Source organism: Mastigoproctus giganteus, chromosome 7 (assembly GCF_048544385.1).
Source record: "Mastigoproctus giganteus isolate SK-2022 chromosome 7, ASM4854438v1, whole genome shotgun sequence".
Taxonomy (NCBI): Eukaryota; Metazoa; Arthropoda; class Arachnida; order Uropygi; family Thelyphonidae; genus Mastigoproctus; species Mastigoproctus giganteus.
Genome location: NC_143581.1, coordinates 157,992,112 through 158,006,453, shown reverse-complemented (window position 1 = coordinate 158,006,453; position 14,342 = coordinate 157,992,112). Strand labels below are relative to the sequence as shown.

The 14,342-nt window shown below is 39.0% G+C and overlaps 1 protein-coding gene across 1 annotated transcript in view; it reads left to right on the top strand.

Annotated features, from left to right (window-relative positions):
* Window positions 1-14,342, top strand: part of LOC150083280 (murinoglobulin-1-like) — an 892,685-nt gene that overhangs the window by 689,113 nt on the left and 189,230 nt on the right. The window contains exon 28 of the mRNA XM_090378459.1: window positions 405-523. Within this exon, the coding sequence (XP_090234585.1) occupies window positions 405-523 (119 nt within the window). The remainder of the gene's footprint in view (window positions 1-404; window positions 524-14,342) is intronic.

Here is a 14,342-nt window from a genome sequence, read left to right as displayed (position 1 = left end):
TTTCCTTTGCAGTTTTTTATTAATTTTCATAAGTTTGGTATAGTTATGCATTGACTATTAGCCATTACATTTACTTTTAATACATTACATTTGCTTTTCGCTCTATCCAGATTAGGATGGAATGAGTAATACTTTGGGAATTTCTCTTATATGATCTTCTTTTACTGGAACTGTAGAGGTACTGACAATTAGAAATTATGTCAATTAAGCAAAATATAAAATATGAATGTTAATATAGTAAGTAGTATATTAATATTATATTACGTATTTAATCACAAAACAATAATAGAATGAGCAGTGAAGGCAGATAAGGGTTTAAAATCACCACATATCATTTTTTGTTTCTTTTTTTTTTTTTAATTACTTTGATATTTCTCAAGTTTTTGCTTTTTTTTTTTCAATAGACCTTACTAAGATATAATGTTATGACCATTCCTGGAAGTGATGCCTTTGATTTGAAAGTCACAGCAACACAAGTTGGGAGTTTAGACTGCAACAAACCTCAAATCACGGTGTGTGTAAGGTAATTTATTTTAGACATATTTCTGATAATCTCATTTATGCTTTGTGATATGCTAAGTTGGTGTTCAAGTAAATTTTGAACAAGAGCCTTGGATTTATGTGACAGCTATAAAAATTAATTTATGTGCTGGAAAAAACCTCATTTGTGAATATTAAAAAGCAAAGTAAGTTTGTTACAAAATGCATCAATCTCATATTGTGAATCAAGTCATCACAAGTTTCCTCGATTTTATAATGAAATTAATTGCATTGCTCTCCTCCAAAGAGACATGTGTTGTTATTTATTTAATGCATACCATTCCCAATCAGTCATTTCAGGAGTTTTAATCTGTCTTTCCATTGATAAATAATTGTACATCGTCAGTGTGGCAATTCTTATGATGAATTATTTCTACAATATGAGAAAATTTCAGCTCCTTTCTACAAAAGGAGCTAATATTTCATAGTTTTCATAGTTCAAGTAAATTTAGAGCAGCTGTTTCATATTGAAACAGTTGCTTTATTTGAATTCCAAGACAAACTTTGGTGACTTGCTTCACAATATTAAATTAAGATTTTTTGTAGCAAACTTAGTTTGCTTTTAGTCATGTACAAGTTGACAGAAGTCTCACTTTTACATAACTAAAAGCAAAAAACTTACTTCTGACCACAGGATTGCTGTTGGCTGGATGTTGTTTTGTTACTTGCCCATCTCAGTACACTTGAGACGCAGTCAACTTAATAAGAACATCAATGCTGATAGTTTTTTATTAGCTAGTTATTTAGTGAGTGAAATATAATAAAGGTTGAATAAAAAGAATCTGTCATAGTTACCTGAGAACAACCTCATCCACCTATTCCATAAATTGCTTGGGTTTGATGTTTTGCTGGACGAAGAACCCTGGTTGCCAGAAGAAAAACCTTACTGCCCTTGTCTACCCCAAATTAACTCTGCCATGGATATACAGAAAAGCCCATAAAAGCTCCTCACGTCGCCTTTTTCACCAGGTGTGTGTATGTGTAGGACTGCGATTATAACCCTGTGCTACCGCGAAGATCACCTCATCTGTATTGAAGGAACAATGTTATGACACTGAAAAAAAAAAAAAAAAAAAAAAAAAAAAAAAAAACACTGCAGTTAAAGTGTTGTCCCGAAGAATGCCAGCTGCTATAATTAATATATATATATATATATATATATATATATATATATTTTAATTGTCTTCGTTAATTTAATAATTCCACTGAACACCGCCAAGATCTGAACCTAGTTCTTTTTTTTTTTTTTTTTTTTAATTTACCTGGCAAAATCAGTGGCGTTAAAATCGCAATCATTATTCCTCTTTCGCCGGTTTAATTTTGATCACTGGTAGTAAAATACTACTGACCGAGTAATAAGATTAGCATTAGTAGAGGCATTTGATGCAAGAAAGCAAGCTTATGCAGCATCAGCCAAAAAAAAAAAAAACCCACTTCCACTTCACCCCTCTGTTCGTTCAAAATACCTGTCCAGCTGAGCCTTAAACTTATTTAGGCTATCAACCTCCACCACAAGGGATGGCAGTCTGTTCCACCAACCAACCACCCGCTGGCTAAAGGCAAATTTCCGCACGTCTATCCTACATCTGTCTTTCCTCAATTTGAATTTATGCCCTCTCAGGTGATTTTTCTGAGCTAGAGGAAGAATCCCATCAGCATTGAGCATGCTTAAACCATTCAAGGCTTTATACACCTCTATCAGATCACCTCGCTGGTGCCTAGTCTCCAGACACTGTAATTTGCAAAACTTAAGCCTTTCTTCGTAAGAGCACCCCTTTGTTCCATTCACTAATCTTGTTGCCCTTCTCTGTACTCGTTCCAGCAGCTCTACATCCTTCTTGAAATGAGGCCTCCAGACCTGTATACAGTACTCTAGGTGTGGCCTGACCATTGCCTTATACAATGGAATAATCACCTCCTTATCCCTGCTGGAAAAATTCCTGTATATCATTGACAATACTCCATGAGCTACTCTTGCAGCCCGTCTGCACTGCTCAGAGAACTTCATATCTGCCTGCACAATCACCCCCAAGTCCCTTTCATTCTCTACCACTGTCAGTGTAGTACCACAGAGTTGATACGTTGCTCTGGGGTTGCTTTTTCCCATGTGTAGTACTTTACATTTGTCAATGTTAAACTTCATTTGCCACCTCTCAGCCCATCTGCTCAACCTTTCCAGATCCTGTTGCAGCAGCATAGTGTCAGTAGTGTCCTTGACAACCCTGCCAACCTTTGTATCATCTGCAAACTTGGACACTAAGCTTGATATACCATCATCAGTATCATTTATAAATACAGAAAACAATAATGGACCCAACACTGAGCCCTGAGGGACTCCACTAATAACATTAGTTATTAGTGGAGCAGTGTCCATTGATTACCACTCTCTGTCTTCTCCCCCTCAACCACCCCTTTATCCATAGCAGCAATTTGCCTCCAATGTCACACTGCTCCAATTTGTGTAGCAGTCTTCCATGTGCAACAGTATCAAAAGCCTTTCTAAGATCCAAGTATATAATATCAAAGTTATTCCCTGCATCCAGTTCTTTTGTGACTGCATCATAGTATCCAATCAAGTTGGTCAGACAAGACTTCCCCTTAACAAAACCATGCTGTGTCTGAGCTATAACTGAAGTCTTGTCTAAATGATCCTGCAGTGCTTCTTTAACCAGTGCCTCCATTAATTTTCCTGGAACAGAAGTTAAGCTCACAGGTCTATAATTACTTGTGTCAGCCTTTGATCCTCCTTTGTGAATTGGGGTCACATTTGCACATTTCCAGTCTATGGGTACCTCCCCTGAGTCCAAGGAAGCTCTCATAATTATGGCTAAGGGTTTGCTTACTTCCTTTGCTGCCTCCTTTAATATAACTGGATAGATCCCATCCACCCTGGGTGCCTTTCTTGTGTTTATCTTCAACAGTTTCTCCTCCACTTTACTCCCAGTTATTTCAAGATTCTGTAGCTTACTGCTAGAGTTGAATACACCTCTGGCATTCCCCTTGCTGAATAACTCCTCATGTGTGAATGTCGATGCAAAATATTCATTTAGTTTGTTAGCTACCTGAGCAGGATCATCAACAGTTGACCCATCAATATCCTTTAGTCTTGCCCACTTGCTTTGTACTGCATGGTTTGAACATGTGATGCTGTTACTGAAAGAGCACCCCATTTCGTGAAAATAGTAAGTGCACATAATAAAATGGCCACTCGATGTCTATTAATTTATGACTCACTAACTAAAGATTAAACTTCAAGTGTAACATTACAGTTGTAACTTGTGTGAAAAGACAGACCATTCTAGTCATATAAGCGTAAATGAAGAAAAAACATTTGGAGTGTTTCTAAATATTTACACCCTATTTGTTGTTTAATTATTAATCAGAATATTAAAATCAGTAAACTAGTAACTTTCAAATCCTCACTAGTAAGCATAGGCCATATGAACTCAATTTCTCAGTAAACACTGTCTTTCTTCTTTCTAGTTTCTTTTACAGTGTAAACTGTTCAGTGGCGCCTCTGTAGCCAGGTGGGAAGGAGCAGCAGTGTGTAGCATACGCTTCTTGATTGGACCGGGGTTCGAGCCCGTCACCACCAAATACGGAGCAGGCGGAAAGGTCAGGGAATGACCACCGCACCGGAGCAATATGGCCTTAGTTGCTAATTCTCTTAAAAACCAAACAACAACAACAAACTGTTCAGTATGAAATATATATTCAGTGTGCTCCAGCACCAGTAGTTTTCAGCACATAAATTATTTATTTAACAAAAAATAGATAGCACGAAAATGCTGTTTAATACGAAAGTTTTTTGGGTAACTCAAAATTAAATTTTCAAAGTTGAGAAAATAATAAAAACTCTTGTATTTGTGTTTTTTATAAAATAATTTCCATTAACTTCAAGAGGCATAGCTAGTCCAGCTGACACAATAGCTATGGATATGAAGTGAATCAAAATTGTCAAATAAGGTTGGTAATTATTATGAAAATATCGGGATCTTACTGATGTATCAGTTGCCATGACTATAATGTGTGAAAAACAGATGGTGATAAGGTTGGTCTATAGAGCAAACATCCCGTGAAGTCTTTCTTAGAAGTAGGAATATTTTAATGACATACCTTTATGTCTCTATAAAAATTTAATACAGTACTATAGTCCAGCATTTCTCAAACTAAAAACATTTGCATATTCCTATTGGAATCACTGCCCAATGCTATCCCCACCACCACCAATTATATCAGAATCAGTTAGCATTAAGTGTTTTTTTACTTACAGATTGGCCGACTGGGCTAGATGGGTGGGTAAAGTGCCTGCCTGGCAACCCAAAGGTCGTGGGTTCAATTCCTGCCTTGGGCTTGGATCAAAGTACTGCAAAAACCTTGGGAGGTGCATTATGGCCACAGAAGTCTATGCGCCAACAACTACAAAAAAAAAAAAAAAAAACTTACAGATTATTCTTACTCATACTGGTGTATGAGTAATCTGTACTTAAAAAATAGGCTGTGAAGTAAGCAAAAAATGTACCGAAACCTATGAGTTTTATTAAATTTAAAAATGTATATACATACCTTAAAATAAGCGAACCATTCAGTACGAGGAGTGAAACTGCTTGTAACCGCTAACAGTGGTGTAGGTAGTGGACACCAAAGCTTGCTGCTGGTGAGATGCAATTCAACATTGGTAAGTTCAGAGCTGGTAGTAGGGTATTGCTTGCCCTAGTACTTAGATGGGCTCTCCCCCCCCCCAATAAAGTTTTAATAAATTAATTCAGCTTCCTATGTTGTTTTTGAAACTCACAAAAAAACTGTTGTAAGCATTTATATTTCATCTTGTAGCTTCATAACTTCAAACATATAAATAACCAATTTATGATTATTACAATAACACAGAGAAGATAATATGGAAGAAACACCATTTTCTGCTAAACATTATTTTAAGGCTATCCATAAAAAATAACATAAGCATATTTCAAGTATTTAGCTAGAGCTAGCATTTTCAATGTATTATTGCATTATTTTTATTACAACTGTACAGTCTTAAAAGGTTCTTTAATGTGCCATATTAATAATCCTTCCATATTGCCAGAATTTTTAATTCTGTATCAATCAATTTTTTTATAATAAGTAATAAATTAGAGCACTGCAGAGTATTTGTAATAATCATTAATATTTTAGTTTACACAAATTTGGTACTATAGTACATACATCTTATGAAAGGTATGCAAATGCTATATATTGCAGTTAAGAATATCCGCAATAAAAATATATATATAATAAATAAATATAAATAAAATAAAAAACATCGAGATTAGGGTGTGATATAGGCTAATGGCTGTGATAAATATACCAAACAACTATACAAAGAAATAGAGTGAGCCATTAATTAACAATATCTTATAATGTGGGATTTTAAGTTTCCAGATGCTGACTGGAGTTTGTGGGTTGGGCACTCACATACACTAGCAAGACTTTTGTTCATTTTTTGGATGATGGTTTTCTACAGCAGCATGTAAGAGAGGAAAAAGAAGAAGCAGTACTCTTGATCTGGTTATCAGCAGTGATTCTACATGCATTAAGAATCTGCAGGTAAAAGATCCACTGGGTTGTAGCAATCACAGTGTACTAATGGGGAATTTAATTGAAGACATAACTACTGTCAAGAGTAAAGGGAAAGGCTTTTGCTTTGGTAAGAGTGACTGCAATGGTCTCAGTTTTTAAATTCCATGCAGTGGGACCAACTGATGATGTTACCAGCGGCAAATTCTTAATTGGAAGCATTCAGAGAAGTGATCATATACAAATGTACTAAGCTTTTCAAACCAAGAAAGAAATACTGCTCAAGGCTTACATCTAAATGGATGCCATATCAACTATTTAGATAATTGTCAGAGAAGAAAAGTGCATGGGATGCATATAAATTATCAGGTGATTCAGAAGCCTATGATAGATATAAATTAGTTTGTTATCAAATCACAAAGGAGGTTAGACAAGCTAGTGCAGATTATGAGAAATCTCTGGCAAAGAATGCAAAGAAAAGCAGCAAAGATTCTATGCTTATATTAACAGTAAAAAGAAGGGATTGAATCACATTGGACTACTTGATGGCAATAGGTTAACTGTTGATAACCCAGCTCAGGTTGCTGACAAATTGGATAGGTATTTTGCATCTACATTCACACGTAAAGGAATTCTTTAGGGGAGGGAATGCCAGAAGTTAATCAAACTCCAGAGGTCTAAATGACTATGAGATTACTGAATGGAATGTGGACGAGAAATTGTTGAAGCTGAATATTAAAAAGGCACATGGGGTGGCTGAGAACTAGCCAATCAAATTACGAGAGGCAGCTTGTTTGTTGTTTGTTTGTTTGGTTTTTAGGAGCATTAGCAACTAAGGCCATATTGCTCCGGAATATGCGGTGGTCATTCCTTGACCTTTCCGCATCCTCCGTATTTGGTGGTGACGGGCTCGAACCCCGGTCTAATCAAGAAGCGTGTGCTACGCACTGCTGCTCCTTCCCACCTGGCTACGGAGGCGCCACGAGAGGCAGCAAAGGAGGTAAACAAGTCATTAGCCATAATTATGAGAGTATCCTTGGATTCGTGGGAGGTCCCTATGGACTGGAGATGTGCAAATGTATCCCCAATTCAGAAAGGTGGATCGAAGGGTGACATGAGTAATTACAGACCAGTTAGTTTAGCTTCTGTTCCGGGTAAAATAATGGAGCCACTGGTTAAAGATGCATTGCAGGATCATCTAGACAAGACTGCACTAATAATTCAGACACAGCATGGGTTTGTTAAGGGAAAATCTCGTCTGACAAATTTGATTGGTTATTATGATGTGGTTACAAAGGAACTGGATGCAAAAAATAATTATCATATACTTAGATTTCAGGAAAGCTTTTGACACTGTTGCGCATGGAAGTCTACTGTACAAATTGCCGACCAGGCTAGCCGGGTGGGTAAAATGCCTGCCTGGCAACCCAAAGGTCGCAGGTTCGAATCCCGCCTCGGGCTTGGATCAGAGTACTGCAAAAACCTTGGGAGGTGCATTATGGCCACAGAAGCTGATGCGCCAACAACTACCCCAAAAAAAAAAAAAACTGTACAAATTGGAGCAGAATGGTATTAAGGGTAAGTTGCTACAATGTATAAAAGGATGGCTGAGTGGGAGAAGACAGAGGGTGGTAATCAGGGTGTTGTTCTTCGTGGACTAAAGTTATTAGTGGAGTCCCACAGGGTTCGGTGTTGGGTCCACTGTTGTTTTGTATATTTATCAATGATATTGATGAAGGTATATCAGGCTTAGCGTCGAAGTTTGCAGATAATACAAAAGTTGGCAGGGTTGTTAATGACAGTAATGGCAGTGTGCTACTGCAACAGGATCTAGAAAATTTGGGCAGATGGGCTGAGAAGTAGCAACTGAAGTTTAACCTTGACAAATGCAAAGTACTGCATATGGGCAGTTGTAACCCTAGAGAAACGTACCAACTGTGTAGTGATATGCTTAAGGTGGTAAAAATTGAAAAAGACCTGGGAGTGATTGTGCAAACAGATATGAAGTTTTCTGAGCAATGCAGAGAGGCTGCCAGGGCAGATCATGGGGTTTTGTCAATGATATATAGGAATTTTGCTAGCAGGAAAAAGGAGCTGATTATTCCTCTGTATAAGACAATGGTCAGGCCACGTCTTGAGTACTGCATACAGGTCTGGAGGCCTCATTTTAGGAAGGATGTAGATTTGCTTGAGTGTGTACAGTGAAGGGCAACAAGATTGGTGAGGGGAGTGAAGGGATCCTCTTACCAAGAGAGGCTTAAGTTCTGCAAATTGCAGCAGCTGGAGACTAGGCACCTGCGAAGTGTTCTGATTGAGGGTATATACGGCCTTGAATGGGTTGAGCACACTGAATTCTGAATGGATTCTTCCACTTGTTCAGATTACGAACCTAAGGGGGCATGGATTCAAATTGAGGAAAGACAGATGTAGAATAGATGTGTGGAAATTTGCCTTTAGCCAGCAGGTGATTAATTGCTGGAACAAACTTCCATCTGTCATTGTAGAAGTTGATAGGTTAAATAAATTTAAGGAGGAACTGGACAAACATTTAGAGGGATTTGTTTTGTAAATTTTTTTTTTTTTTTTGGCTGATGCTGCATAAGCTCATACACTTGCTTTCTTGCATCACATGCCACTACTACTAGTACTATATCGCAGGCACAGAATGGATTTGTTAAGGGGCAGTCTTGTCTAACCAATCTGATAGGTTACTGTGATGCAATGATCAAGGAACTGTATCCAAAAATAATTCTGATATCATATACATGGATTTCAAGAAGGCTTTTGATATTGTTGCACATAACGTCTATTTGAACTGGAGCAATGTGGCAGGTTACTCCTATGGATAAAGAGATGGTTAAATCGAAGAAAACAGAGAGTGGTTATCATTGGGTACTGCTCATCATGGGCTAATGTTATCAGTGGAGTCCCCATTGTTGTTTTCAATATGTATTAATGATATTGATGAAGGTATATCAGGCATTAAGTCAAAGTTCACAAATGATAACAAGGTTGGCAGGGTGGTTAATGACAGTAATCGATCAGAGTGAGCTACTGCAACAAGATCTAGGAAAATTGGGTCAATGGGCTGAGAAATGGCAGTTGAAGTTTTACATTTACAAATACAAGGTACTGCATATGGATAGCAGTAATTTTAGAGTAACTTATCAACTGTGTGGTACTAGACTCAGGGTAAAAAGAAAAAGAATTATCAGTAATTGTGCAGTCAGATATGAAATTCTCTGAGTATTGCAGACATGCTACCAGGATAGCTTATGGAGTTTTGGCTAACAGGGATTAGGAAGTGATTAGTCTGATGGTTATGCCGCATATAGAGTATAGTCTACAAGTCTGGAGGTGTCACTTTAGGTAGGATAAAGATCTGCTGGAATGGGTGCAGAGTAGGACAACCGGATTGGTGAAGGGAACAAAAGGGTGCTCTTACTGAGAGAGAGAGAGAGAGAGAGAGAGAGAGAGAGAGAGAGAGAGAGAGAGAGAGAGAGAGAGAGACTGACAGACAGATCTCTCAGGAAATGAGTACACCTCATTAATTATATCCATAAAGAGGGATACTTGGTGAGGACTAGTTGGAACAACCAGTAGGGCAACCCATGAGAAGTTGTTTTACCACTTCGCCACAAAGCAAAGTGGTAAATACAGCCATTACTACAAATGGTATCCAAACCCATACCTGGAAGATACCATTAATAACATCTGAAATGGCCTGTTCCCTAGTGAACAGCAATCTTTGAGCCCTCAACAGCTATAATCTGCAGAGAAAATGAGAATTGCAGTAATGAAGCAATAGAATCTGCCTTCTCCCAAATGGAGAGAGACACCGCACTTGACTGCATAAAGACTAATAAATGTCCCAGATGTGACTTGTTGGCAGGGAACACAATAAAGAAGTTTGCTTCTGCCTATCCAAATCATCTACACCAACTTGTAGATGGGAGATGCGTGTACAGAGAAGGGCAACAAGATTGGTGAGGGGAATGAAGGGATCCTATTACCAAGAGAGGCTTAAGTTCTGAAAATTGCAGTGGCTGGAGACTAGGCACCTGCGTGGTGATCTGATTGAGGTGTATAAGGCCTTGAATGGGTTGAGCACGCTGAATTCTGATGGGATCCTTCCACTTGTTCAGATTATGAACCTAAGGGGGCATAAATTCAAATTAAGACAAAACAGATGTAGAATAGATGTGCGGAAATTTGCATTTAGCCAGCGGGTGGTTAATTGCTGGAACAAACTTCCATCTGTCGTTGTGGAAGTTGATAGGTTGAATAAATTTAAGGAGGAACTGGACAGGCATTTGGAGGGAATGGTGTGATTTTTTTTTATTTGGCTGATGCTGCATAAGCTCATACACGTGCTTTCTTGCATCACGTGCCACTACTACTTTTCAACCACTGACTTGCTCAAGGTATCTTTCCCACTTCTTGGAAGCAGACAATATTATGACTAATTCTAAACCCCCAACAGAACCATGCTTCTACAGATCAATAGCCTTGCTATCAATCCTTGAGAGACTCATTCTAAATCGGCTTCTAGATCATTAGCAGCTCTTTACCCCAAAATTCAGTACAGATTCAAATCTGGAAACTCAACTGAAGATGCTATTCATAGGCTTGTAAGTGCAGCACAGAACACTACTGAGAAAAACATGTTGGCTGTATCTGTAGGTTTTCTGGTGCATTTGACACACTGCGGTGGCCCATTTGTGTGGCACAGCCTCTTAAGGCTGTGCCACACAAATGTTCCTAAAATTCTTTACATCGTCTCCAGCTATTTAAGCAATAATCAAGTTATTGCCACAACCAGATATCAAAAAACTAATAGACCTGTGATTAAAGGCTGTCCACATTGCTCAGTACTTGGTCCATTTTTCTGGACTATAGTATTGGATGAGTCTCTGAACGTGGACCTATCAGCACCTGAAACCTTCCCCTATGCAGATGACCTGATCCTTGTGATCAGGGATAATTCCCATGAGGTGCTTGAATGACAGGCTTTTCTTTTCCATTTCCTCCTGTTTTGTTTATCTTTCTTTTTTTTTTCTTTTTTTTATCGGAACCCTCCCTTGCAAGCTCAGGCAACATCCAGGGTTTGTCCCCACCAGATTACTCATACATCTACTTACCTACTGCCCTGGCCCATCTCCCTGAGATGGTGACAGGCAACAGGGGATGACTTGATTTCGAAGTGCCCTAGGGAGATCCCTAGTGCTGCAAAACAATTAACAGTGTATAAGGTAGTGGTTAGACCATTTTGAATACTGCATACAGGTTTGGAAACCCCGTTTTAGAAAGGATGTAGAGCTGCTGGAACAGGTTCAGAGAAGGGCAACGAGATTGCCCTTCTCTGAAGGCAATCGAAGGAGTGCTCTTACCAAGAAAGGCTTCAATTCTGCATATTTCAGGATCTAGAGACAAGGCAAGGCGATCTGATTGATATGTTTAAGGCTTTGAATGGCTTGAGAAAATTCAGTGCTGATGGGATTCTTTCTCTTGCTCAGACTATGCACATGAGGGGGCATAGTCTGAACAAGAGAAAGAATCAGACTATGCACGTGAGGGGGCATAAAAGCAAATCATGGATGGTTACAGAATAGATGTACAGAACTTTGCCTTCAACCAAGAAGTGGTTGATTGCTTGCACAGGTGTCCATCCATTGTTGTGGAAGTGAATAGCATTAGCATTAGTAGAGGCATTTGATGCAAGAAAGCAAGATTATGCAGCATCAGCCAAAAAAAAAAAAAAAAACCACTTCCACTTCACCCCTCTGTTCGTTCGAAATACCTGTCCAGCTGAGCCTTAAACTTCTTTAGGCTATCAACTTCCACGACAAGGGATGGAAGTCTGTTCCACCAACCAACCACCCGCTGGCTAAAGGCAAATTTCCGCACGTCGATCCTACATCTGTCTTTCCTCAAGTTGAATTTATGCCCTCTCAGGTGATTATTCTGAGCAAGAGGAAGAATCCCATCACCATTCAGCATGCTCAAACCATTCAAGGCTTTATGCACCTCTATCAGATCACCTCGCTCGTGCCTAGTCTCCAGACACTGTAATTTGCAAAACTTAAGCCTTTCTTCATAAGAGCACCCCTTTGTTCCATTCACTAATCTTGTTGCCCTCTGTACTCGTTCCAGCAGCTCTACATCCTTCTTGAAATGAGGCCTCCAGACCTGTATACAGTACTCTAGGTGTGGTTGACCATTTCCTTATACAAGGGAATAATCACCTCTTTATCCCTGCTAGAAAAATTCCTATATATCATTGACAATACACCATGAGCTACTCTTGCAGCCCATCTGCACTGCTCAGAGAACTTCATATCTGCCTGCAAAACCACCACAGAGTTGATACGTTGCTCTGGGGTTGCTCTTTCCCATATGTAGTACTTTACATTTATCAATGATAAACTTCATTTGCCACCTCTCAGCCCATCTGCTCAACCCTTCCAGATCCTGTTGCAGCAGCATAGTGTCAGCATAGTGTCCTTGACAACCCTGCCAACCTTTGTATCGTCTGCAAACTTGGACATTAAGCTTGATATACCATCATTAATATCATTTATAAATACAGAAAACAATAATGGACCCAACATTGAACCCTGAGGGACTCCACTGATAACATTAGTCCATGATGAGCAATGTCCATTGATTATCACTCTCTGTCTTCTCCCCCTCAACCACCCCTTTATCCCTAGAAGCAATTTGCCTCCAATGCCACACTGCTCCAATTTGTGCAGCAGTCTTCCATGTGCAACAGTATCAAAAGCCTTTCTAAGATCCAAGTATATAATATCAAAGTTATTCCCTGCATCCAGTTCTTTTGTGACTGCATCATAGTATCCAATCAAATTGGTCAGGCAAGACTTCCCCTTAACAAAACCATGCTGTGTCCGAGCTATAACTGAAGTCTTGTCTAGATGATCCTGCAGTGCTTCTTTAACCAGTGCCTCCATTAATTTTCCTGGAACAGAAGTTAAACTCACAGGTCTATAATTAATTGTGTCAGCCTTTGATCCTTCTTTGTGAATTGGGGTCACATTTGCACATCTCCAGTCTGTGGGTACCTCCCCTGAGTCCAAGGAAGCTCTCATAATTATGGCTACGGGTTTGCTTACTTCCTTTGCTGCCTCCTTTAATATAACTGGATAGATCCCATCCACCCCAGGTGCCCTTCTGGTCTTTATCTTGAACAATTTCTCCTCCACTTTACTCTCAGTTATTACAAGATTCTCTAGCTTACTGCCAGAGTTGAATACACCTCTGGCATTCTCCTCGCTGAATAACTCCTCATGTGTGAATGTCGTTGCAAAATATTCATTTAGTTTGTTAGCTACCTGAGCAGGATCATCAACAGTTGACCCATCGATATCTAGTGGACCAATCTGATTCATCTCCCTTCCTTCTAGAGTTTACATAAGTAAAGAACTCTTTGCTGTTTTTCTTTGCATCCCTTGCCAAAAATTTCTCGTAATCTGCCTTCGCCTGCCTAACCTCCTTTGTACCTTGGTTACAGATCAACTTGTATCTATCATAGGCTTCTGTGTCACAAGTTAATTTGTATGTATCCCATGCATTTTTCTTCTCTGCCATATGTCTCATTAGTTCATCTGACATCCATTTAGGCCTAAACCTTGAACAATATTTATTACTTGGTATGTAAAGCCTAGTAGCTTCCAAGATAAGTTCTTTGAATGCTTCCCATTCTGAATTTGCTGTTGATAACATCATCAGTTGGTCCCACTGTATAGAATTTAAATACTGTCTCAGTCCATCGTAGTCGCCTTTACGAAAGCAATAACCCTTCCCTTTAACCCCTAATGGTAGTTACCTCTTTGAGTAAATCCCACTTCAGCACACTGTGATCACTTCCACTTAGTGGTTCATTTATCTGCAGATTCTTTATGCATGAAGAATCACTACTGATAATCAAATCAAGAGTATTACTCCCTCTAGTTGCCTCCCGAACATGCTAATGTAGAAAACAATCATCCAATAAATCCACAAAAGCCTTGCTGGTGTGTGAGTGACCAGCCCCCAAATTCCAGTCAATATCTGGGAAATTAAAATCCCCCATTATAAGACTCTCTGATTTACTGGCCCACTCCTTCTCTGTACAGTTTCTTATTATACTCATCAGAGTCATTAGGCCTATAGCACACTCTTACTCTCAATTTTGATCTCCCAATGCTTATGTCACCAAACTGACTCGACACTGCACTGTCCAGCCATGT